The sequence below is a fragment of the Anomalospiza imberbis genome, chromosome 3 (genome assembly GCF_031753505.1).
Source record: "Anomalospiza imberbis isolate Cuckoo-Finch-1a 21T00152 chromosome 3, ASM3175350v1, whole genome shotgun sequence".
In the NCBI taxonomy this organism is placed as follows: Eukaryota; Metazoa; Chordata; class Aves; order Passeriformes; family Viduidae; genus Anomalospiza; species Anomalospiza imberbis.
The window spans coordinates 20,947,252-20,973,773 of NC_089683.1; the positions used below are offsets into that span (position 1 = coordinate 20,947,252).

Here is a 26,522-nt window from a genome sequence, read left to right on the forward strand (position 1 = left end):
TATTAATACTATAATACCATGGAAGAAAGTGAACTAAAACAAGCAAGCTACCTAGAATATGTCTAGGTTTCATCTTTTATCTATTAAAAATTCCAGAAAACCAAACTGTTACCAGTATTAACTTTCCTAGCATAGGTAGTCAGCTGTTTTGTTTGTCTAATTAATCTCTCTACAGAGTTTATTTAAGGAACATATTGGGAAGTTATAAAGGACCTCTGGATGCTCAGCTTTTTTATAAGATGAGAAACTCCCACATAAGTTTGATTTTCTGCTTCTTCAGGCTTTCAAGATGATGGGGGTAGGGGAAGAAAGAAAAAGAAAAACGCAAAAAATATTTTCCAGGATATATGAACCAAGAGGTGAAAAACCAACAAAGAGTACCTTATACAAACACATTTTGAGGTAGGATAAAAGAGCAGGGTACAGCAAGAAAAAGATGGTATTACTTTATAACTTCTGTGATCAAATGCATGTGAATGCAGTAGCTCTACATCTTCAGCACAAATGACTGCCATACCCACAGTTCCAGCAACCTTTATTCTATTGAATTCTTCTCAAAGCTTCCACCTCTCTCTTTTTACAGAGCCTTGCTGATTTTTTTTCCAAGAGAAAATAAACAGAATTTGTTGTGACCTTTATTCATTCTTTGGCTTGCTTTTTCTTCTCCTTTTCCCATTTTCATCATGTTTAAAGAGGTTTCTCCTTCTCTACTTTTCTCACCTCTCCACTTTCTTGAATTCCTGCATCAATCATCTCTCCTCCATGAGATGGTACCCATTTTACACTGAACTTTTCATTAGCTTAACAGAGGTTGTAAGAGACTAGGTTTCCACTAGATAATGGAAACTTCTAACTCATTGCTAATTCTTCTTGATTTCTCTAATGTTTTCCCTCTGATGTCTTACAAACAGTAATGCTGTTTGTAAGAGTGACTTTTCCTTGCACTACACCTGCACAAGTCTGCTTACAAAAAGGTTTAACTTCTCATAAAGGAGAAAGTTATTTTTTCAGTAAGAACAGCAGTCCTGATTCAATAAATCAAAGATTTATCTACCATTTGGAATCTGCTCTTACCTGTAGATCCCTCAGGTGGGAAGCTATTTACTTACAGGCAGTTAATAGCAAAAACAAGTGCAGGAGCACAGACTGATTTAAGGCCATGTAGCTGGAGCAAATAGGATATATTTATTACTGTCCTCTGCAGATATTTTAAGACTAATGCATCTCTTTTTCTACAAAAATACAATCCTTTTTAGAAATCTGATGAGCTTTTTCTACTTCAGTGTGTGATTCACATGTAAACTGTGCTTTTCATGTGGGCATTTAAATCTGGTAGTCTGCACAAAAAACTTCTCTAAGCCACAAGACACCTCTAAAAGCATATAAAAGACACTGCTGGAGTCTGAACATTTAATTTGCTCTGAAGAGTTACTGCTACAACAGTTTATGAAGAAAACACCCATGCATACATCCATTTAATGTGTAAAGAGAACACTGTCATGGAAAAGCATTATGATAGTTTTTGAGAGAGGAGTAAAGAGCATCTGAAGTGACCATGATGTGTGGCTTAACTGACTTAACCAAGGGAAATACGGCTGTGGTAGTTGGGTTCACACGCTCTTCACCTGTCTGGAGTGTTCACACTGTCAGACTGATGTTGTTAGATTTATTCTGAGCTAAACCAGAAAACACCACTGCTCTTTTTCACTGAAGATCAAGCTGTGTTGAACAGAATGCCAAATAGGTCGTATTTTCTACTTCACCATGTTTCAACACTGTAGATATCTGAAGATGTAGTGCTGAAGAGAGATTTTAATCAAGCCTCTCAGCTTAATTTTTTCAGTGTGACATTTTCCACACAGTTTTGCAAAGAAATTTAAGGATTTTTCTTCGTTTGTGTTAAACTTGTGATAAAGAAGACATAAATACATCCTAAAAATTCTTGTCATTAGCAACAGCAGTTTCATTCAACAAATTGCTTTTCATTTATGTGTTTTAAGAACAGAAAATTTTCAGATGGGTTTCACAGGTATAAGAATGATTGTTCAACTCACAGGATACTAGGCAACTACAAGTGCTAGCAATAATTCAGGCCACAGAATTAGTTATTTTATTCCAGAAATTGAGCAAAAAATATTTCTATTTTTGCTACCTTTTCTATGAATTTTTATTGGCAGTAAGACTATATAAGAAATAAATCATAATAGATTAAATTATCACTGGAATAAAACCAGAATTATTACAATACCATGGGAGAAAATGAAACTTGTCTTAAAAATATATCTCTTAAAAAATCTGGGGGAAAAAAAAGACCTTGTGACTTCATTAAGGGCAGAATCTTCTTGCTTTTTTTTCTCTCCCTTCCTTCTTCACATGAAAAATATGTGCTGGATTCTGCTATCATTCTATTTATTTATACATTTTAGTTGTCTCCCTTACGTAGACATTTTTGTTGCAGCTTGATAGAGTGGTTATATTTGATCTTGTGTTATCCAGATCTTCTCCACTTGCTTTATTCTTTGCCATTGTCTAAATTTCTATAGGTAGCAAAACAAGACAGGTGAACTTGTAGTACTGATTCTGTGACCTGGACCTGAGTGTTCATTTCCCCTTTCTTGCAAGTATTGGCTGTAGTTCTTTCCTTAGTGAGTGGGAAAAACTCACTAAGGAAAAAGCCAGATGAGTGGCTGGGAAGGGCTCACTGAGGCAATTGCAGGCAAATATTTGTAGGTGTGACCCTTTCTCAATTTCACATCTAATACAAGACAGTTAACCTAAGGGCAGTAGTTTCTGTATAACTGAAGAATCTGATCCAAATCAAACCCAAAATGGTTTTTGAGAGCAAAACTGTTGCATTAAAATTTTTACAAAGTGCACTTTTTAAAATGTATTTTTAAGCACATCTTGCAACTAGGGAATCTATGTAGTGGCAACAAGGCTGATACAGATTTCAAGAAGCTTTCAGTTTTTCCATTTTTTATCTCTAGCTACATGAAACAATCTTTTTCTAAGAAATCAATGGTAAAATGTTAAGAATCGTGCATACAGTGGTGCAGGATGCAAAACAGGGCAGAATGAGTGGAAAACATTTTGTTCTAGGGTTCATGAGTCTTTTTTATCCCCTCTGGGTATAGATTATGTTTCAGGACATTTGAATAGCAGCATAAAAAAAATCAGTTCCTTTTGTAGCTAAATGAACTATGAATTAAATTTGTTATCAGATGACCAGTAGCTGTTAAGCATTTTCCAGCTGAGTAAGCTAATAAACCTATTTACTCTTTCTGCACGAGCAAGCACAGGCCCATTAGCTGCAGATGCCTTCAGCAATATTCTCTGACTTATAGAAGGTCATTCTCCTCTCATTGTCTTCATATCTTTATAGTTTAATGTTTAGCAAAAAGAACAGCTGCAACAGTTCTAATTAGTAATTTAAAATTGCAGTTGTAGGACTTTTATCCTCTTTAACCCCATTCTGACGGATTAGAGCTTTATATGCATTTACTTTGAAGACTGTTGATTTAAACTGAAATAATCACCTGTAGTAATTTAAATTGTCGGAGGCTTTATTAAAATTTGGTAGGAAAAATTCTGTGCGCATCAAAAGACCTTGCTCTTGTTCTTTACTTTGTTATTCAGCACTTGAGTGTTCGCTTGCTAGATCCTTTGCCATGATGGATCAGGCAGAAGCTAATGGATGATTTAATTTATCATGTCTACTGACAGGTACTGTGTACTTTCTCATTTTGTGACAAGGAGGCAGGACAGGTTCAGTTTTCTGATACATTTCTCAGAACCTGTTGCAATCCTCTAAATTTCTGCAGTAGGGTAACAAAAATGAAAATGCATTATTGCTTTTGTTGTCTGTATGGCCATGTATTCTTCATCAGTGTCAGGTAGAGCTGCTACATCAGCTTTCTATACTCTCTTGCAAATAGATTTTGGAAGGACAGAGCCAGTTCACAGTTCAAGGTCACAACACACGAACATCAGCAGGAGACAAAAAATTTCATTTTTACTCTGTAAGAGTGATAAAGTTTGTGATGATTTTTGGTGTTACTTCTGGACATTTGAGTTTTTCTGCTTGATCAGAGCAACAGTTGTTTTAAATTTGTTTCCTAGTGGAGTGAATAAGATACCTGATGGAAAAGAATATAGTCTCTCCCAGTCCAGCTAGAAAAAGCTCTATTCCATGCTCTTTTCCCTCCTAGGGAGCTTATAACATGCCTATGCAGTTGTTCTATCATTTTCTACATTTTTCTATTTTTTTAACCTTATTACTATGCTACATAAGCTTTTAAAGTTTATAAGAGGGATTTAAATGTCTGCTTACATTTCTTGGGGTTTCTGTTTAATTTCACACCTCAATTTTCTTAAAATGATTTCTGAATTTCTACAGCTCCACCACAAATGGGTGGAACCCTTTTGTAATTATTGGTACCAAGAAGAGGCTAAAAATTAATAAAACAGTATTTTTACTTTTACTAAAAGGCTAAAAATATTAATTCCATTAAAAATATTGATATTTTTACTGCAATTATTGATAAAGGGTACTAGAAATAAAATCAAGTTTAATTACAGTAACTATCTATTTTAACTCAGTCATTTTTCTGTGCTCTTCAGATATACCCAACTGTTCAAATTCAGTTTTTAGCTAGGGGGAAGGAAGTGTAAAGTTACTTAAGTGTTAAATTAAAATTAATATCAGCAGGAAACCCTGAAACTAGCTGTGAGGAACTTCATGTCATCAGATAAACCTTCCTGCCTTAGGCTGTTTTATTTCTGGAAGAAATATTGCTAGCTCTGTTCTCTCTTATTGCTCATTCAGTACTGGGCCTTCTACACATTTGAAATCTTTGTCTGGCTTAGCCTCCATTTCTGTGTGTTCTTTGAGCTCTGCTGACACTGACATTCTTGATTGGAAAGGCTTTCCTTTCTTTTGGTTGCCCCACAGTTTTCATCATACTTGCTTTGGTTGCAGTAGAAGATAATCCACACTTTGCTTCTGCTTTTCCTCACATCTCCTTCTTGGTGCTAGAGGATTCAAATGCTTGGTTCTCAGGCTGGTCTTTCTCAATTCTGCAGTTATTGCATGTGTGAGGACATTGAAATTCTTGTTATGTGAGAAGTTTGTAACTGTGTGGCATGGGAAAGTGTTTTTCAATGGATTTCAAATCCTTGTATTAAAACTTCTGAAGTATCATTTCCCTTCCACAAGTTTTTGAGAGTTTGAAGTATTATAAATGAACAGTTTATGTATAAATGCTTAGGACCCTGTTTACCATAAAAGCTCTAATGACTTCCAAAGTCTCTGACAATTTGTGTTGTCTGCAAACCTGGTCTCTAAACGCAGCATTTGAAAACTTATATTGTTAGAGTTGTTAGAACACATTTTTTGTTAACTATCTGTGTAGGAATCTTATTTTATTGGGATCCTTTCTTCCCATCTTTGTCCCAGCCCAGGAAGCTCCCCGTTGACTCCTGCAAGTTGCCTTCAATCTCTTCTTTAGCAGTAGGAAACAGGCATGCTGACCCGTGCCATTGGCTCTGTTTGGTGCCCTCCCCCACCCTGTCCCCCCCACTGTGGTTCCATGCTGGAGACCTCTCTCTCATGGAACACATTCCTGCCCTCGCCTGACCTTCCTCCCCACACTTCACCCGGTGGAAGGTACAGCCACCGGGAGAAGGCAAACAAGGGCTTTCTGGTCCGTCCAACCACAGACTATTGAAAGAATGTAGCACAAATAAAATATATATTGTCTGCCTCTGCTGAGCAAATTATTTTTTTAGGAAAGTTCAGAGGACATTTTGGAAACCAGATGCTGGAATTTGAAATCATACTATGTTGCTTTTTCTGTAATTCATATACTGACATTTCTAGGACAATCCTAGGTTGTCTTATCATGAGTATATTATAATATTGCCAACCTCTGATTCAAATTTGTTGCTGCAGGCCCCCAGCTGGATAATAATTAGCACTGACTCCATGATTGCAGAAGGCTTATCACTTGTTTTATCATATTATCTGATACTATATTATTACTATACTTATTAAGAAACTCAATAACCCTTACAGCCAGTCCGATACAGCTTTGTCCTAGTTGGTCAATCAATCCAAACACCATGCAGTGTCCAATTAAGAAATCACCCTTTGGTAAACAAATCTCCATGACACATTCCACATGTGCTCAACAGCAGGTGCAACAAGTGGAGATAAGAATTGTTTCTCCTTCTTTTCTCTGATCTTCTCACAGCCTTCCCCATGAAAGTGCCTGGGAAAGTCTCTGCCTGCTCTCTATGGCCAGAGAGCTGCTGCCACACAAATTTAGCTTTTCAAAGTTGCTGAATGCCATATAGAGGTAAAAGAGTGCAACCTGTGTCACTGAAGACAGAAGGATTTTCCCTCCCTGTTAACACAGTGGTGCTTACTTTCAGAGCAGTGTTTCATTAGGTGTAAATTAGAGAGCCATTCAATATTTGGTTTTCTCTGGGGACCAATTTGAGCACTACATGAATGCTTATTCTTGTCATAGTAGTGCCATTCACGCCAGTGTCATTCTCCTGCAGTTCTTAATCTGTGGTTTGAAAGCCAAAGTGAAACTGATTACCACAACAATGTCTACTCAAGTGATTTGGTTTTTAACTTTGAAAATTTGTGTGTCATGATTAGCACTCCCACAAACTGCTGTACACCCGATGTTTCATCCATTATGGCTAAGAATGATAAATCTAATGTATTTACTTACTGCTTCTTCCAGCCCTATGCAAGGTTCCAAAACAAAGCTAAAGCCTCACAACCTCACAATTACTGTGTCCTACAAATGTTCTGGTTTACCTACAAAAAAAATGAATTACTATACTTTTACACACTTGAACACAGGTTTTGTATGAGCTGTTCACACAGTTTCTCTTGTTGCTAGAGGCAGCTTCAAAGTCCTTTCCAGCCAGAAGTATCATCAAAATTTTCATAGTCTTTCATAGCAGCTGGTAAAATATGGCTAACTGGAAATATAAACTTTACGAGCAGTATTTGAATTGGTAGCTCAGTGGTATTAGCTGAGACAAGAAGGGAAGTAGGATTGTTGCATTTACAGAAAACAGTCCACAGAAGTATGTCCTTCATTCTCCTTAGTTTTATACTACTCATATGAATTTTAAGAAAACAAAAATAATTAAGTGTTAAGCTAGTGTTTTCTGTGGGTTTGCATCCCTGATTTCGGTGCTGGGGGATATTCTCACCCTTGGCTGCACCAGAATTCTGGGGGAAGGGGAAAAAATATTCTCCTGATTTCTTAAAATCCTCCCCTCTCCCATCAGTTCTGCCACCATCCTTTACACTTTTGTTTGGGTTTTTAAAAATATTTCAGATTAAGTGTTCCAAAGAATTTTACCCAGGCCGAACTCCCATGCAGACAAGAAAAAAAACTTTTATTGTGTCTAAATACTTATTACAGCATTTGTACTTCTGATCTTTGCAGTTCCTTTGTTTCTGGTACACCAAACAATGGACTAAATGACTGCTTTTCTGTTGACCCTTGTGAAGTCTATTACCTGTAACATTTCCAAGCTTCACTCAGACTAGAGATTTCTAATAAGGCAGTTACATTACTTGAGAAGAGTGAAACTTTCAGAATAAAAATAACAACGGTGATATGTTTAGAAACGTAATTATTATGTGAGTAGATGCTTATCTGCTTATAACTCATTACCAATGAAAGAGCAAATCAGGACATTATTTCTACATTCTGTCTATAAGCAAAGGGTAGATTGATTTCTATTGTATAGAAAGGTATAAACTTACCAAAAAGAAAATGCAAAACAGCATCCATGTGAAGCCTTTTATTTGTCCATTGCTTTTTTGGTGATAGTAAGGTTTCTGTCCAGTGCTGCTTTCAGTCTCAAATGGTTTGACTTTAATGGGGAGTTTCAAGACACAACATACAGCAATCTGTAAAAGAAGATTTTATGTTTTGGGTTTTTTTTTTTAAACTATGTTAGTACTTAATATAGGTTTTATTATTTGTCATCATGCTTGCCATAATTCTTTACTGCTCTTAGTTGTAATACTCAATTTTCTATTCACACCAATTTCTTTCACTTTGGTCTAACCTAAATTGGCACAGAAACTGTGTGAATATGTATTCCATTAAGTATCATGAAATATTCCTTCATGTGAGCATTAAGGAATCTTTTGAACTTTTTAAGCTATTTGTATTGCATTAAGATGCTTCTGATGTTGACAGAGTAGAAAATGTATAAACCTACTGTTTACTGACTGACAAGGACTGATCTAATATTAATTCATAATACTACCAGTAGATCCCTGTAATAAACAAAACATAAGCTTTCAGAGAAATAGGCCAAGAAAAGAACTGCACAGAACAGCCAGTATATCTCCTGCCCTTGCAGGATTCATGATGTTGAACAGATGTTTGATCTAACTGGTTTTTCATTGCCTCCAATATTGGAAAGACCACCATCAATTCTGCTCCTCTTCTTCGCTATCCTTTCTGTTAGAAATTTCACCTAATATTTTACACAAGTCTTCCCTGTTTCAAAATAAGCTCCTGGGTTTGTTTTTTTTTTTTTTTTTTTTTGCCCCGCATATGAAAATAGAAATATATTATTCCTTCCCTTTGGCAACAACCTTTCCCATATTTGAAGACCAATATTGTACCCTGTTGGTTCTATATCTATTAGGCTTTAAAGCAAATACTCTCAGTCTTCTCACAGGTCATGTATTCCAGAGTTCTGATCAATGTCTCCTCTGTATACTTTATCCTGTCAAATCTGGAGACAGCTGAGGCCCTAACCTGTACTGCATGTGAAAAGACAACAACTTTCCATGTCTTGCAGTTTCTGCCCTTGCTTATATATCCCACTATGATCTTTATTTCTTTCCACAGGTAGTATGATATTGTCTGTCTAAAGTGTGCTAAACTATAACAGTGGACACTTTTTTGTGTAGAGTAGACACATGACAATTTGTCCTTCAGCTGGTATCTTACAATAATTTTTTTCCCTGCTGAGTTCAGTAGCTTGTACTTGTCCTTACTGAATCCAATTCTATTTTATTTTTTCTTTAAGAGAATTGTTTAGTTTTAGAAGATCATTGTAAGCCTGCCATCATGCTGTCCCAGTGACACATCCAGTCAGTCAGGTAATCCCATCTGATCAAAAAAGCCCCAAATTGCCATTACTTATTCATCAGTATTAAGTGGGGACACCCCATTTAACACAACATGAGGAAATGGCCTTAACTTGTGCCAGGGGAGGTTCAGATGAAATATTAGGAAAAAAAATTCACAGAAAATGGTCAGACATTGGAATAAGTTTCCCAGGGAGGTGGTGAAGTCACTGTCTCTGGAAAGTTCAGGAGGTGTCTGGATGTGGCACTTAGGGATATGGTCTAATGGTGATAATGGTGGTACCAAATTGATGACTGAGCTGAGTGATCTTGAAGCTCTCTTCTGGCCTTGATGATTTGGCCACTGCAACTGTGAATTACTGGTTAGGATACAAGTTTTTGACTTTCCATCAGTTCAATTAAAAGTAATTTAATCTAGAATGTGTACTTCCCATTGTCTGTGACATTGCTGCCTTTGTCATGTGGTCCAGTGTCAAAAGACATAAGAAAGTCAGTTAATGGACACCTAGGGCTCATCTACATGTATAAAATTTTCTACTCTAACACAAAAAGAAATAATTATATTCTAGACAGACAAAATGTGGTCTGCCACTCCTTTGCTTGTGTTCTTCCAAGTAATTATATATTGTTATTTGTTTTAAATTTTTTCCTTTCCCCAGAATTTCTAATTTCTACAACTTTTTACCTGGTCAGCCTCTGGTCCATACCCCTTCCCTTTAAAGGTTTAAGCTCTGTTTTCGCTTTGTAATCTCTCCATAAGATCAAGATAATTTAATAGAATTAGTGAAATAAATATTCCTTCTTGTCCTACAAGCCACAAGTACCAAAGAGCAGTATTTTTCTACCATAGCAGAAATGTGGGAGCCTGCTGCTCCAGGTACTTGTCTCTAGTTACCCTGGGCTCTGCTCAGATAGGCCAGAATAAACACACTCAGTGCACAGCCAAATATAGAAAGTCATTAAAAAACCTTGAACTAAAATAAAAAAATGGTCTGTAACCAACAAATCTCTGTTTGTCCTCCATCTACTTATAAATATGCTATATATGCTTGTTCCGCAAGTTTTCCAGAGTTCTGAGCTAGGATTAGTTTGTTTTCATGCCTGTCTTCAGGTGGCATAAATCACCCCCTGGAAATGTGTTTTTCTCTGTTGATTATAGAAGGAGACTCAACAAACAGCATATACTAAATAGCTAATTTTTCATAGACTACCTGCAGACATGGTTATCAAGGAAATTTCCTGAACCAGCTCGGCAGAGAAGTAGTAGAGCTGGGAATAGTCCAATGCTTCTGAACTCCTTTCTTTAGCTTGTCTGCATCTCTAATTGTTGCCTTTGTTCATTGTATTACAAAAGACAACTTTAACGTGCAGCTAAAATATAGAAAAGCCAACTTTGGCTATGACTTTGTACAGAAAATTCTTTCCTTTTTACTTGAGACTCTGAGAACTCTTTCAATATGGGCATTGGTGAATGCAATGCAGAATCAAAATTTTATTTTTTAAAGCTATTTTTAATTCCAATACCTATTTTAAGTACTATGCACCAAATTACCAGGTATCATTGTGAAAACTACCCTCACAGTAAGGAATTGATATAATATATATTAGTGATAGTCATGGAGATTGTTGTGATATCAGCTTTTTGAAGGATTGTATGTTACTGATCATACTGTTTTACCTTTGGCCAACATGGAATAAGCTTATTAGAGAGAAAATTTAAAGCAAACATGAAGCATATTATTCTCGCCTGGTTTTTTTTTTGGTTTTTTTTTTTTTTAGTATCTAGTTTTGTGGGTTGTAGATAAAATTTGGCACAACAAATTTGTACAACTCCATATTTTCAAGTTTTTTATATGATTTTTTCATAACTTGTGTCTAAAGAAAACTGCAATAAAATACTTAATTAAATTAAGTTAATCCCCTGGCATGTAATCAGAAGGGCTGAGGACTTTCTGTTTTGTGGTGCCTGATTATTTTTTCTCTTCTCTGAGGAGACAGCACATCAGATGTAGAATATGCATCAACCCAGATGCAAAGATCCATTTATATACTTGACCTCTGTATATAATCAGCAGCAGTGGTGCTTTCATTGTTGATGCCTTGTCCTTGTATATTAGAATCCGGGATTTATCTGGGAACTCAAACTCATTCAGCTGGTCCTGAGGCAGAAGAGTGGTGTAAGTCTCCTTTAACAAAAAAAAATAACAATAAGATAATGGAGTCTCTTCCACCCAAAGGTACCTATGCAATACTGAAGACATTGTTAAAAATTAGGAAACCTTATGATTAAGATGATTAGGGCACATGCATATCCTGTAGTTGAATCTAGGGACAGAAGAGAGCTGACTCAGAACTTGGAATAAATTTCTGGCAAAGCACACAGCACTGGCCACCAGCAGCCATTGCTCCACTGGTTTAATTCTCCTGCCACTCACGTTGCTGTAACATCCTGCTGCTGCCTCAGGACAGCTGCCCACAGAGCAAAGGCTGGAAGAGATGATGGGTTGTCAATGTCCAACATCTCTTTGATGAGGAAAGAAATATATTTTATGTATATAATGTGTGAGGAGAAGATGAAGAGGCCAAGATCTCATAAGGAAGAGGAGCAGTAGAATGGCAACATGAAATGTGAGGGCGGACAGTTCTTGTCTTTGAGACCTCTAGGGATGGGAGCAAACAAGACTTTTGCTGCTTTAATTGCTTAGAACCTATTCTGTTTGTTTGTTTTAGAACAGAGCTGAACCTACTGAAGACACTTCGGGTGGATTTGATAGGGACACATTTAATCACATTCAGCAACTTCTCAATGTTAGCAAATTCTTGATGCTATGCAATAAATTTGGGTGAAATGCTGCTTGGATTTGTTTAAAATCTGCTCAGGAATTAAAAAGCTATAAATTTTTGCTAAGAATACAGACTTCAATAGCACATTTTGTAGTGCTGTCTCAGAAATAAAAGAAAAAGGTAAAAAAAAATAAGTTTAATGGTATCTCTACTGAGATTATAAAACCACTTCTAAGAAACGGTCTTGCCTGAGGCTGCTGACTTCAGTTTTCTCTCGTAATTAGACTTTCTTACACTGTGTGTCACATTCAGTTGCAGTAAGACAATTAAACTAAGAAATATGAAAGATATTATTCTCTTCACTTTGTGTCAGTGAAATAGTTCTTCTAACTAAATCACTGCAAGATTTGTAGGACACAGAAAACAGCTCCCTTTTCTTGTTGATAATTCCTGAAAACAATTGTATCTTACTTTTTAAGCAACAGTATTAAAATCATGTATCTTATTATTTTTATAAAACATCCTCTCACAATATTCAATTGGCACAGGGTAAATGCTAAGTAGAGCAACAAGACAAGAATCAGAAGTTGTTTGGACTACTCTTCTTGGGTTTTTTCTTTGTTTGCTTTGTTTTTTTAAAAATATCATAACCAAATTTCCTGACAGGCCTGACATTAAATAAGCTGATCAAGCAAAGCTATGAAGGCAAATTAAGATTGCAATTAGAAACATGCATTACTGGAGGGGATTTTGAGTTTTTTAAGTTGCATGATTATTTTATTTTATTTTATTTTATTTTGTTTTGTTTTATTTATGAAACATGTTCAGAGTTGTGAGGTTGTGGACCTTGGGGATTTTGAAGGTGTTTTTTTTTATGGCTCTCCTGATATAAATATTAACGTTGCATTGAGGTCCATATTCATAATATACCCAGATATGAAAACATCTACAAAGTTCAATGAGTTAATTTTGGAGGCAGATCTAATTCCATATCAAAGCTGGTTTAAAAAAAAAGTAAATTAATGCGACCTTTCCATTATTACAGATTTTGTTAAAGTAAACTCCAGAACATATAATATGTTGAAATGCTAAAATTTGAAAGGAGATCTTTGTCTTTTAGAAATTGTACACACAGGCTAGACTTGGCTTCAAATAGTTATTTTCAAAATTTTCTTCTAATTTTTTTCTTCCATTTGAAAATGCTGATTTTTCAAAACTGAGTCTTTTCCAGAGAACAAAGCAGTTTCTTTAGAAAAGTTTTTCAAAACCAAAGTTGGTCAAAGTGAAAGAGACCAAGAACAATTTGGCTGCTTGCCTATTTGCTTGCCAGAGTGCAGAATTAACTTGTAGCTCAGATATGTATCCTGGATTTAGAGATGGTAATTGACTTGTTCACTCTGTTTTAATTGTACATCCATATATTTTACAATAACCTTCAGAAGAATCATGCCTAGGATTTAAGTTATCAATAAATAGTCACTATCTCATCTAATAGTTGAATATTTAAAATCTAATAAAATCAAGTACTTTGCATGATGAACCATATTCTGTACTGCAATAATTCCACTGACTCCAGTAAGTTATAACATGAACTAACTTTTCTCCTCTGGTTATATTCCACATGAACAATGTTGAAAGTACAAAACTGTGTTGAAAGAATGCTAAACCAACCAAGTGAAGCAATCAAATCTGGAAATGCCTGTGGGCAAGAGCCAATTCAGCTTTTACTTCATTCCCTTGTGCATAGAGATTTTAATTACATTATTACAAACTTTCCCCCATAAAATCCCTTCTTCTGTTTCACAGTCTTCTCCTTCTGAATTCAATGCAATTCTTACCTCTATGAAATTAAAAGGTGTCTTGCAGGCATTTCTGATAGAGCTCTGGTGTTTATCACTGAAAGCATTGACAATTTTCCTAAATTACCACTTCAGAGCTTGGCCATTATTAGTGAACGAGGCACAGAGGACACCTCATCATGGATGCACAGCGTCTCCAGGCCAGGCACATGGACTGCTTTTGCCACTTGTTCCTGGCGGGCTTATTTCAGCCTCCAACACAGCTCCTGTCAGTCCAGAAATATAAATGAGTTCTGCCTTTAGTTTGATGACATAAGGGTACACTGTGCACTAGTAACTACTAGAGCTTTATATTCCTGATCCAATGGAAACAGATTCTGATATATTTTTAGAAAAAGTGAGTATCCTACTACCAGTAGTAGAGGAGCTCTGCATTCAAACAGGTGGAGAAGAGGGACAACTGGCTGGATCCAGCATGCAACAATTCAACATTATACTCTACTTTTCCTACCCCGATGAAAAGCTGTAACAACAGATGAAGTCCAAAGGCATGGACTAAATTACCTCAATGGACCTTTTTAGGAATGGTCCATAAACTAAGTGAAATGTGTGTGTGTATAAATATATATATCAAGGCACAGGAAGAGTGATGATGGTTTACTGGGATGTACTGGAAAGTGTAGGACAGGGTCATGGCATAAATTATATGGAACAAAGGTGGATACTACCCTGGTTTCAACTAGGATAGAGTTGATTTTCTTCTTTTTAGCTGGCACAGTGCTGTGTTTTGCATTTAGTTTCAGAATTATATTGATTACTCTCTGATTTTCAGTTGTTGCTAATAGTGTTTACCTAAATCAAGGAGTTTTCAGTTTCCCATTCTCTGCCAGTGAACAAGTGCACAAAAAGCTGGAAGGGAGCATGGCCAGGGTAGGTGACCCAAACTGACCAAAGGGATATTCCAGACAACACAATGTCAGTCTCAGTATATAAACCAGGGAGATGGGCAGGACCAATCACTGCACTGGTCAGCAGGTGCAACTGCATATTACATCACTTGTCTTTCTGGGATTTTATTCCTCTCCCTTCCTTTATTTCAGTCATTGAATTGACCTTATTTCAGCATACAGGATTTACCTTTTTCTGATTCTCCATCCACCAGGGTGAGGGGCTATGGGCAAGTGGTTGTGTGGCATGCAGTTACTTAAGTAGATGCTGCTTTTTTTTGTTTGTTTGTTTGTTTTTTGGTGGTTTTTTTTTGTTTTTGTTTTTTTTTTCCTCCACCTTAGCTTTTGCATAGCTACAGTCCTTAGAAGATTCAGCTGGTTTAGTACAACCAAAATTGTCCTAATATTTAGTAAACCACTGAATCACCTTTGTCATATAAAGCTCAAGTTGGTACTTTATATGTCAATGTATAAGCATAGTTATTTAGTCTTTCTGAAACCAGGCAGGGCATCAAAAGCTTGAAAGATTGCTTTGTTTTATCTGATAAAAGGAAAAAAAGGACAGGAGAATGAATATGAAAAAGTACTGTCTCTTGGTTAGCAGAACCTAATGAATGATGTATGAAAAACCAGATCAAGCTGAACACAAATGTGAAAGCAATCTCACATGATTTAGAGGAAGAGAACTGATGCTGTGTTGAAAATGAGAGAAAATAATATTTTGTTTAGAAATGCTTTCTGATTCAACAGCTTATATTTCCATAATTTTCAAGGAAAAAACTAAGTCACTAAAAATCAGGGAAAGTGGGAAAGAAGATGCATTTCCAGAAGTGAAAGAATGAGATAAACTGAAGGAATTTGACATGAAGAAGCAGCTTCTGAAAGAAGTGTCATAGCATTTAACATGATTAGTGGCAAAAAGTGAAACAGTTGAGTTTCACAGGATTTCTTGCCTTTCTTATGAAGAAAGCAGATTTAGGAAGTAATGGCAGTAAAACTGAGCAGATATATTATCTTGAAGTTCACTTTTCAGGAAACAGGGATTTCTTTATCTTCTTTCTTTTTTTGTGTGATGTTATGGAACCTCTGTTTGAGACACCTCATTTGCCCAGAGCCTACATTCAGAGTTTTGTCAGACTGTTTCACAAATATCTTGACATAACATATACAGTTTGAATTTATTTAGCATATTTTTAATTTTTATCATTTTCTGGTCTTGAAAATTTGATAGCTTGATATTTCTGAGAGTCATGATATCACCATATCATGATGTGTATTTACTTTACTTCTTGAGTCATGGAACACAAATGCTCCATGACAATGTCTGATAAACTGAAGTTTTAACATTTCATATGGAAAGATAATGTGATTGAATGTATTGATCAGACACAAGTAGACTCTCAAATTTCTACCCTCTATTTGCTGGATGGAATATGGAAATTCTATGTACAAATTATGCTTTTTAGATTTTGAGTAAATAAAAAGCTTATGGCTGCCTGTGCTAGCCATCTCCTGAATTTGGGAACTGTGCTTTTTCTCTGTAGTATTATTCAGAAAAATAGGAAAGAGTTACACTTGCTGTTTGAGAACAGAAATCAGCTCTGGCCCAAAGTTAGTGCTTTAGCTTATTAGCTCAAGAACAGTACTGTACTAACCACAGCTCCACAGATCCTGGGCATGGCCAAGCTACAGTTCTGGATGGACTGGAATAAATTGACAAACATCCTTTAAAAAATGAGTTAGAAATACAACTATCTAGAAATTTTTAGGTGTCAGGCTGTCCCCATGTGTTGAAAGATGGGCTGATGGGTAAGAAGACTGGCCTGGATGAACAGAGAACCTTTCCTGGAACTGAGGAAAAACTGGAAAATTTATGACCTTTGGAAGAAGGGGCAGAAAACTCAGGAATACTATAATGATGTCATGAGGTTAAGAAGGGAGGAAATTAGAAGGCCAAAGCCCAATTGGAAGTTACACTGACTACTAATTTAAAAGGCAATAAAAATGTTTCTATAAGTACATCAGCAACAAAAAGGAGGTTAAGGAGAATCTCCATCCCTTTTGGAGTGCTGTGACGTAGGATGAGGAAAAGGCTGAGGTACTTAATGCCTTCTTTACTTCAGTCTTGTACAGTAAGATCAATTGTTCTCCAGGTTCCAGGCTCTGGAACTGGAATACAGCTACACAGAATGGAATGAAATCCCTGTGATCCAAGGGGAAATGGTTGGTGACCTGCTACATAACTTACATATTCTCAAGTCTTTGGGGCTGCATGGGATTCACCCAAGGGTAGTGAGGGAGCTGTTGGAAGTGCTCACCAAGCTACTCCAACAATTATCAGCAGCCCTGGCTAAGCAGAGAGGTCTTGGGTGACTGGAAGGTAAAAAATGTGAGGTTAAGACAACCATGGCCCAGCCAGCATAAGTTTATGAAAGGCAGGTCGTGCTTGACCATCTTGATCTCCTTCATGGATATTGTCTACCTGGACAAATAAAAAGCTTTTGACACCATTCCCACAGCATTCTCTTGGAGAAAATGGAGCCTATGACTTGGATGGTGCATTGTTCACTGGGTAAAAATCTGTCTGGATAGCCATCCTAGAGAGTTGTGGTGAATGGAATTACATCTAACTGCAGCTGAGTGGTGTTCCTCAGGGCTCAGTACTGGGACCAGTCCTGTTTAGTATCTTTATAAGTGACTTGTGTGAGGAGATCGAGTACACCCTCACAAAGTTTGCAGATCACACCATGCTGGGTGGGAGTGTTGATCTGCTGGAGGGTAGGAAGGCTTTGCAGAAGGATGTGCACAGGCTGGATGCATAGTCTGAGGCCCATCGAGTGAGATTCAACAAGACCAACTTCCAGGTCCTGCCTTTGGGTCACAACAACCCCCTGCAGTGCTACAGGCTGCAGGCAGAATGGCTGGAAAGGTGCCCAGAGGAAAAGGAGCTGGGGGTGCTGGTTAACAGCTGAATATGAGCCAGCAGTGAGACCAGCTGGCCAAGGCAGCCACGGCATCCTGGCCTGTATCAGCAATAGTGTTGCCAGCAGGATCAAGTCACTACTCAGCACTGGTGTGGCCACACCTTGAGTCCTGCATCCAATTCTGGGCTCACCACTAGAAGAAAGACATTAAGGTGCTATAGGATGTCCAGAGAAGGGCAATGGGGCTGGTGAAGGTGCTGGAGCAGAAGTCTGATGAGGAGCAGCCGAGAGAGCTGGGACTTTTTAGCCTGGAGAAACAGAGGTTAAGACAGAACCTTATTATTCTCTACAAGGGCCTGAAAGGAGCTGGTAGTGAGGGGAAGCTGGTCTCATCTCCCAAGGAACAAGTGATAGGGCATGAGCAAACAAGTTTATACTGGATATTAGGTAAACTTCACCAGAAGAGATGTCAAGCATTTGGACATGCTGCCCAGGAAAGTGGTGGAATCAGCATCCCTGGTAAAAGATGTGTAGATCTTAGATGTGTGGCATTTAGGGACATGCTTTAGTGGTTTACTTAGGAGTGCTGAATTAATGGTTGAATTTAATGGTATTCAGGCTCTTTTTCAACATAAATGATTCTATGTTTTTAAGGTGTTCGTTATTAAGTGATCCGGCATATGCAATTCTAAAAGTGCTTTTGATCCTAAAAAGGTTTTTGTATATGCTAAGACACTAAACTGCATGAGGTAAAAGAGGTGCTCTCACCTCTTCCATGGCTAAACCAGCTACACAAGCTGAAGTCACTGGGAAACCATGAATAATGTTTGTGTTGACCTTCCTGAAAAACATTTTCATTGTATGCTTGTTTTACATAAATGCACATATGTACATAACAGTATGCCTGTAGATAATATCTGTGCCTTCCTGAAAGTCTTTGGATTATTACATGTGGTGAGGATGACATGCCTGTGGTAGTCCACTGGGAAATCCTGACTCAATATGAGGCAATAAATCTGTGATAAGCTCCACAGGGTCCAAATTACAGTATACCTACCTCAGATGATAGGTGTCCTCCATGACTGCTCTCAGAGAGCTGGGGAATGCTGCCCCAATAAAGTCTCTGCACTCAAGCAGGGTGGGTGCTGCTGCTGCTGTCAGTACAGCATCCATCACTGCAGGAAACCAGGGCTGGGGTTTCATCCACAATGTACTTTTAGTTTCCTAAGGAGAGTTACTTTGGAAAGAATTAATGTTCTGATTGTGAGATGTCTGTATGTAGCTGTAGGTTCTACAACATATTTTAAGATGCTCTGTAAAATCCTGCATTGAATTTGGATAAACCAGTCCTGAGGCCATGATTATACTATGAAGCATGAAGCAGACCAATTGCTTGAGATCAGCAGCAGAAGAAAATGGATTAATGATGGCTTTCAAAATGTGAAAAAACTGTTTCTGGAATTTTTTTTTTTTTTTAGTGTTTTTCTTCAGTTTTTTTAAAGTGAGACAGAGTAAAGAAATGAGGAAAACATGTTTTAGAAGAAGAGAAGCAAGTAATGAACCAGTTTAGTTGGCCAGGGTAGATGCTGCTGCCGCATGTGGCCAGGCTGCATCGTACATGTGATGAAGTGAAGGACCCTTTGAGGGACTCCTGGGCAACCACCTGGGAGCCCCCATGTGCTGTTATGATCGTGTGCCTCTGTGCATACTGCTTGTGTTGGCCTGCCAGTCATGCACTGTGGAAAATTGTGACTGTGCAAGTACAAGGTGAGCTGTGTGTGCAAAGACTTCAAAGGCCAGTGTGAATGATTACCAGTTATTAATAATAACAGAAGTTTTCTTTTACAGAAACCAGACTTATTAATAAAGCTTCCCTAATCAATATTTTTTTGTAATTTGTCTCCCTCAATTCAGTTGTCTCATCAGGAATAATTCACTTCTTTTTCCTACTCTACACTATAGCCATATGTGCCCATGATCTCCTTGGGCAACCTATGCCAGCGCTTAGTCACTCTCATGACTGAAAAGAAAGGTGTTTCCTGGTGTTCAGATGGATCCTTTTGAGTTTCAGTTTGCAGCCATTAAGTTCTTCCTGGAATAACCTAAATCAGAAAGCAAAATATAAAGTGGCAAGTATCAACCTGTATAATTATCATATGATTTTAAGAGAGGGGGAAAAATGATCATTGAATTTTTGCACTAGAGGCTGACAGGACTAAATAAGTTTATTTTTGTCCAGAACTGATTTTAATAAGCCATTTTAGACATCTGAGACCATCAAATTTTCCATTTGTAAACCAGCAATTTTTCCATGTCTAAATCATTCTAATTTTATTTTCAGATCCACACCCATATAATGTAGATTATTTTCCTAAAAGATTCTGGTGGTGAGATTCATCTCCAATTGCCTACACTACAGGTTATGTAGATATGTAGCTGTCTAAGCTCGCACTGTAGTCATTAGAGATCTTGTCAATGGAAAGAGCTGTTCTAACTATTCCTCTGTACAAGTTTAATTTCTACTTTTCAATGCAATTAATTGACTCACTTTCAACTACTTCTTCATTTGAGCTAATGGAAGCTCAAACACATATCTCGCAAGAAAACACCTCTACTGAAGAAAAGTAAATTTGGATCTTACTGTTAGTGATATCACAGGAAGGAATGCAGTCAAATGATACCCTGGTTAGCAGCACAAATGTAATCTACCTGTCTCAATATGATGTAATTTTTTATCAAAAAATTAATACTATCAAATGCAATCAGAGCAATAAATAGGTTTTTGAATGTCATATTGATAATTCTTCATAACTAACTGTTCAGCTGGATTTTTTTTAATTATCTCCAAAAATAAAAATTCATTCCAAGCACCAGCACAAGTGAGCAGTAAGATGGTGACTGATGACCGCATTGTTATGAATTCTTGAGTACAACCTTTATGTTCTTTTTTTTTTTCCCTTTCTTTTTTCTTGTCAGGGAAATTATCACAAAAAAGGTTTACATTTCCATTAAAATTGTAATTATTGTGCTATTTAAAAGATTGGTGGCCAATCAATGCAAATAACCTATTAATGAAAATAAGAGAGACTCTGAAAACAGATTTATTGCAGTAGGTTAGGATTATAGTGACAGATAATAAGTAGAGGAGACCCAAGTTGATGCTACAGAATTTTACAAGAGTTGCTTCTACTGAAAAAGCTTTTCTTCAGTGAATAATTTACATAATTTGTGGAGCTGAAGGGAACTCTCCCCCTCTAGAGGCTAATGCAAATAATTGTTCACCTACTTCTTTAGCCTCTGGCTTTAGGTTTGGATACTACCAAATTAACCCTCAAATCTTGGTGCAGCCAAACTCACAATCCCAATCCAATCCTGAGTTTCATGCCAATAGTTGTCACTGACCTGATTGTCAAAACTACAGCTGTAACTTCTAGTTAATGCAAATCATCTTTCATCTTCAGCCAGTGTAGCTCTATGTCACTCCTCATGTTCTTCTTTGCAACCAGCCCTTTGTATTCCAAATATTATGAGCAGCTGGACTTCACTTGATTCATCTCGTTTAAAGAAGACTTGAGCTTTGTAGAAGTCATGGTATATGTGTTGTGCACATCTGCAAGGGTTCCTGAGTTCTGCTTCCCAGTTAGGGGCTTGTAATAAAATGAGTCTAACTGGATATTTAGCAAAGCAGAGACACATATTTCTTGCTGACAATCGCTGTTAAAACACTTGGAAGCAGGGCAAAATCTTGTACCTTCAAGAGAGCACAATTTAGCATTCATTAGCTTCTTCTAACCTTTCTAAGCAGGTACTAGCTCCCAGAGATAGTTTGGTATCATCTTGCTGTCAATGCCATGGAGAACCTTTAATGTTAAATGACTTAAATGTCCTCTGCGCCTTAAATGTGTTTTTCTGTGCACTGTAAAAATCACCCCTTCCACTCATTGTTGTTGGCATTCTGCCAGTGCATGTCAGTGGCAGCCATACACTGCTTTGATATTGTACTGTAAGCACAGCACGAGGAGTACCATGAGAGGGGAAGTCAAAAGCCGAGCACTGCATCGTGCACTGAACACTGTTTGTACAATAGGAAGAATGGTCCTTGGAGGCAAGATACAGAGAGGACTACATCTTTGCTAATCAACTCTAGGAAGAAATAATTAGTTTATTGGCATGGAAATCTTGCACCATCTACGTTTGTTTTGCACTGAGCTAATAAAATTTGGTGTACTAGAGATGATGCTTGCTAAAAAGTGCACACTCATTCTCCTTTTAAAAAATCATGGTTTGCATTATAACTCAAAGTCAGATTTATTGTCAAATCACCAGTTTTATTACCTAAATCAATGACATTTAGTATGAATTAGGTCTGGATTTCATGAGTGAAATTCCTTGATAATTCCCTGCTAATATTGACATGTTAGCTATGTTGCTTTAAAAAGGGGATGAAAGTGTGTGTTACTTTTGTGTACTCCACTTTCATCTCAGATTCCTGTTGCTTAGGAAGCCTTGTGTATGAAAATAAAAGGGAATAGCAACAATTCTGGGCAATTCACTAAATAAATGGAATAGAGGAAAATTGGATTCCACCCGTTCAGGCTTACTTAATTGAAAATCAGTCAAGGAAACTGAAAAATGCTCTTAACGATAACAGGAAATGATGATTTTTCTGTTGCCCTTGAAGTCCATGAAAAAGTAGAAGAAATCTTATGGCAGAGACTAAATATTCCAGTTGTTTCAGCAAAGGTTTCATTCCATTATAACTGCAGTAATTTCATGTATTGAACTCTAGCAGGGAAATGTTGCACATGGTATTTATCTTTATATGGGAAACTTTACCTTGCCTGCCTATGCAGTGTCAGCTGATATCATTCTTTGTGAAATGTAATGATGGAATTGGGGCATGGGGATCATGATTTGTAGGTTCAATATACCATAAAATCTTATGGTTTCAGCTAGCAAAGTAGGTCAGATTTTCTTTAACAGTTCACACAGAACACATGCTTGGGTGACAAACTACCTTGTTTTCAGTTAGTGTAGGCTGACTTCTAAGAAAATAAACACATCCACAATTTATATCACAAGCTTAACACAAAGTATTACACAGTAGTGTTGTTTTATGCTGGGACAAGAGCCTAATTAATTTGCATTACCTTATCTGTATTTCTTTCAGCTATAGCATTTTTAATAGTGATTTCTGCTGTAAGTTACAATATATACATGAACTTTTCAGATAGAAATTAGTTGCAGTTTTTTTTGTTTGTTTGTTTTGAGTTTTTGTTTTAGTTTGGGTTTGTTGGTTGGTTTTTTCTAAATTTTATTTTTTAAAATCCCAATATCTGAGTAGATATGTTTTCACTGCTTTTAGAAGAAGAGAATTTTTTCCTCTTCTGTTTTTTTTTGGTTTTTTTTTTTTTTTTTTTTTTTTTTTTTTTTTGGGGGATCATCATCAGGTTTTGCATCTGGATATTTTTATTAATGATATAAAACAGATGTTTTCACACACCTTATTGCTGTTCCAGGATGTGCCACAGGATGTGCACAGTGACAGCATTTTGGACAATTCAAGTATTAGATATTGTTTGGGTGCTTCTGATTTGCAAGGTAGCTGCATGCTGTCTCTGTGCTTTCAGGAAGCAGTCACTGCCTAGCTAGATGCTCCACCTATGCATAATCTGGTTTTGGTGTTGTTTTTATGGACTTCTAGGGGGCAAAAACATTCTTCTATCTCTTAGAGTCTGAAAGAAAAAATACTAAGGATGCATTTTTTTTCTCTGTAGTTTATGATAAAGCTTGAGACACCACATACTGGAATTGTTAGTTTATTCATTGTGTTCAGCAATTTGGATTTCAGAAAGCAATTCTCTCTAGTGCATTTATCACAATTTAGGTTGGTTTTCTTCTGTGTTCACTTACAAAACTAAGCGGGTTCACAGTCCAAATGTCTCAGTTAAACTGTTAAAAGTTATTAGAGCCAAGAACAATTTTCCTTTTGTCTAAAGAGTTCCTTCATCAGTTCCAGGAGTTAATTGGTAAATATTTCCCCAATGACTTTTAGAATTAGTTATTGCATTACAAAAAGTTCAGGATTTCTGCAGCGTAGACCATTAACTTAGAATCTTGTATCTGCTGACTGTTGCAATAAGAAAACCACTTTTTTTTTTCTTTTTTTTTTTTTTTAAGATTAAGTAGTTTATAAACAGTACTAAATAGTTTTTTCCAGGCACTGCTAGTAAATGCAATCAATTCCTAAAAATGACAAGAAAGCTCACTTATAAACATATAGTAGGGTGGATTGGTCAGCCACAATCTGTTGTGTTTTTCCAAGAGAGTGTAGCCATTGCACCCCTCTGTGATCCCACTTGTCATAGAAAGGGAGGAAGGAGGGCCTGAAGCTCTCACACTTCCTTGGTGAGCTAACTGGGACCTGGGGGAGTGCTCCTAGCAACAGGACTTGTTCTCTAAGTGGGTTCACATCACTGACATGATGTGACAGAGCACTGTCTAAGAAGGGTTTCTTTGGCCATGTGTGTCTGAGAACTAGCCTTTCACTTTGGCAGTGCAATAGCAATCCCAGCTAGTGTTGACTGTACTTTGTCAGCCTGCACTATTCTTCTGGCTATAGTGTAACTCCTCAAAGTTACCAAATAAATATTTGTTAAGAACACGGAATTTCCAAAGTAGCAAAGCACTTCAAAGATGGAATTCCGAGTTCTGGTCTCAGTGCACATTTAGAAGGGCCCATTCTGATGCCTCCAGCATCACTGATGTGCCTTCCTGCTGTCTTTTCAGATGGGAGTCACCAGTGAAGCCCTCATTTATGCTTTATAGTGTCAGCAGGGATAATTCCAGCTCTCTACCCTTTTTAAAAACAGATAAATTGGGGAAAAAAAAAGAAAAAAAAATTTGTGGACAGTAGAACAGAAAAAAGTTAGGTCTCTTATTTGTTGTGATCAAAAAAGAAAATATTTTTAAAATATTTTTTATAAAAGCATTCTTCACTTTTTAAATTTATTCTTATGCACAAAGGTAGAACGAAAGTTTATACTCAATATGTGTTTCTGAAATCAGAGGTTCACTTGCAAAGCATTGTAAAATTCTTATATAATTGTGGTATGTCTGTCTTAAACAGTAAAATAAATTACCTTCTCGTAGTGTTCAAAGCTTTCATCTTTAGATAATATTTTATATCTTTACAAAACTATGGAGAAGAAAACCATCATAATGTAATGTTAAGTTTTCTGGTTTTGCTTTTCTATATGTATGATTAAATTTTTATATTAATGATAATATGATATTTGGTGCCAGATTTGCTTTTGAATTTTTGTGCTTTTTAATATTAAATTAGTGTTAAAGATTATTTTTTTCACTGTTTTAATTTCAGATTTGGATTCTCTAACAGGGCATGCATTTCCAGGTAAAGTGGACAGTTAGATTAGATTGTTGTTTGTTTTATACTCAGTTTATTCAGTTTTCTTGGAGGGTGGGGGGAAAGGGATGTTGTAAAATTTATTTGGTGTGCATCTGACAGCATTTTGTTACGTGTCAACGTTGTACTATTAATTGGGGTTTTTGTAGATTTCAGATAAATGACGAAAAGATAGCTATTACATGCACTAGTTTAAAGAATAGAATTAAAAATTTGCATTAAATGTTAACTATTATATCATTAATGTAAACAATCCATGGGGAGGGAAGAATCATTCCAAAACAAGTCCTAATGAAAAGATTTTAAGTTATTTTAAGTTATTCAAACTTGCATGTGATTCTGTAAGGCAGGCAAAAAAAAAACCCACTAGTCAGTATTTAAGGAAAGCAAAGATTCAAGAAATACAAGACTTAGTTATCAGTTTTATTACTGAAGTGTGTAAGAAAGAGGTTTTGAATAGTAAGAACATTTTCAGTAGAGAATCGAAAAAGAATGATAACACAATTACATTAATCCTCTGGATTCTACTGTACATGCACATTTTTTTCTGCTGTGTGGAACTCAAATTTTAAAATAGTACATCCAATTAAAAATTTTAGAACTTTATAACTATGCAATTCAAACATTTTGAGTTGTGAATTTTTTAGCAGAAACACAAGAGCAGAGAATTTGATGCTAAGTAATCATGTGAACTTCTGTGTTACTTGTGCAGAGATTTTGGCACAGAAGGAATATAAATGAGCACTTTCTGAAATAAAGTAAATCTCTGCTGCAAATATGTGGACTCCTTCTGTGCTCAAAATTTTCTTGACAATCCTTCAGTTGAACAGGCTGTGAAAACTAAGGCATAATATTTGTATGACAAAGAGATTTAGTAAAAATTTTGGATGATACTTTTCATTAGAATTATCTTACTGTTTATTATGTCATTTGCTTCTAAAGTGTCTAGTGCATAGTATAATATTCCTCCTTCAGTTTTTCCTTAAAGATAATTATTGAAAAAATATGGGACAGTAGATTCATTTGAGGTTTTCCAAGCATTCCTGCACTGTAGGCATTAGGTATGCTGTAAGAAACAGATCAAAAAAGACCAACATAACAAAAAAGTTTAGAAGTTCATTATAATGAAATTTGTGTGCAGTGTGGAGCAGATCTGAGTACAGATTCTGTCAGAATAATTTGTAGTTAAATACAGCAGCACAAAAAGTGAGGTCTATTTGAGAAGTCAGAAGACTGTAAATGCAGATTTAGGTATTTTCATCCCAGATGAGAAAACTCTTATTCTGAGTATTTTGGTTTGGTTTGAGTAAAGATACCCATGGAATAATATACTGCTTAATTAGGGTCATCTTGTAAATTTGATCCTTCCAAGTGCTGTCAAATATATGCATGTGTCACAAAAATAGACATTGAGACAAGCAGGATCAGTGTATCTTTTTTTTTTTCTCTGCTTTTTAAAGGTTGAGTCTGCTTTTGTTTTTGCATGAATATTTTATG

General features: G+C 36.5%; 1 protein-coding gene across 25 annotated transcripts in view; it reads left to right on the forward strand.

Annotated features, from left to right (window-relative positions):
* DLGAP2 (DLG associated protein 2) overlaps positions 1-26,522 on the forward strand; it is a 452,231-nt gene that overhangs the window by 277,167 nt on the left and 148,542 nt on the right. For 17 of the 25 annotated variants that reach the window (XM_068183587.1, XM_068183591.1, XM_068183588.1 and 14 more), the window contains one exon: positions 24,981-25,013. The exons of the other annotated variants lie outside the window; for them this stretch is intronic. In XM_068183587.1, the coding sequence (XP_068039688.1) occupies positions 24,981-25,013 (33 nt within the window). The remainder of the gene's footprint in view (positions 1-24,980; positions 25,014-26,522) is intronic. 25 annotated transcript variants of the gene reach the window in all.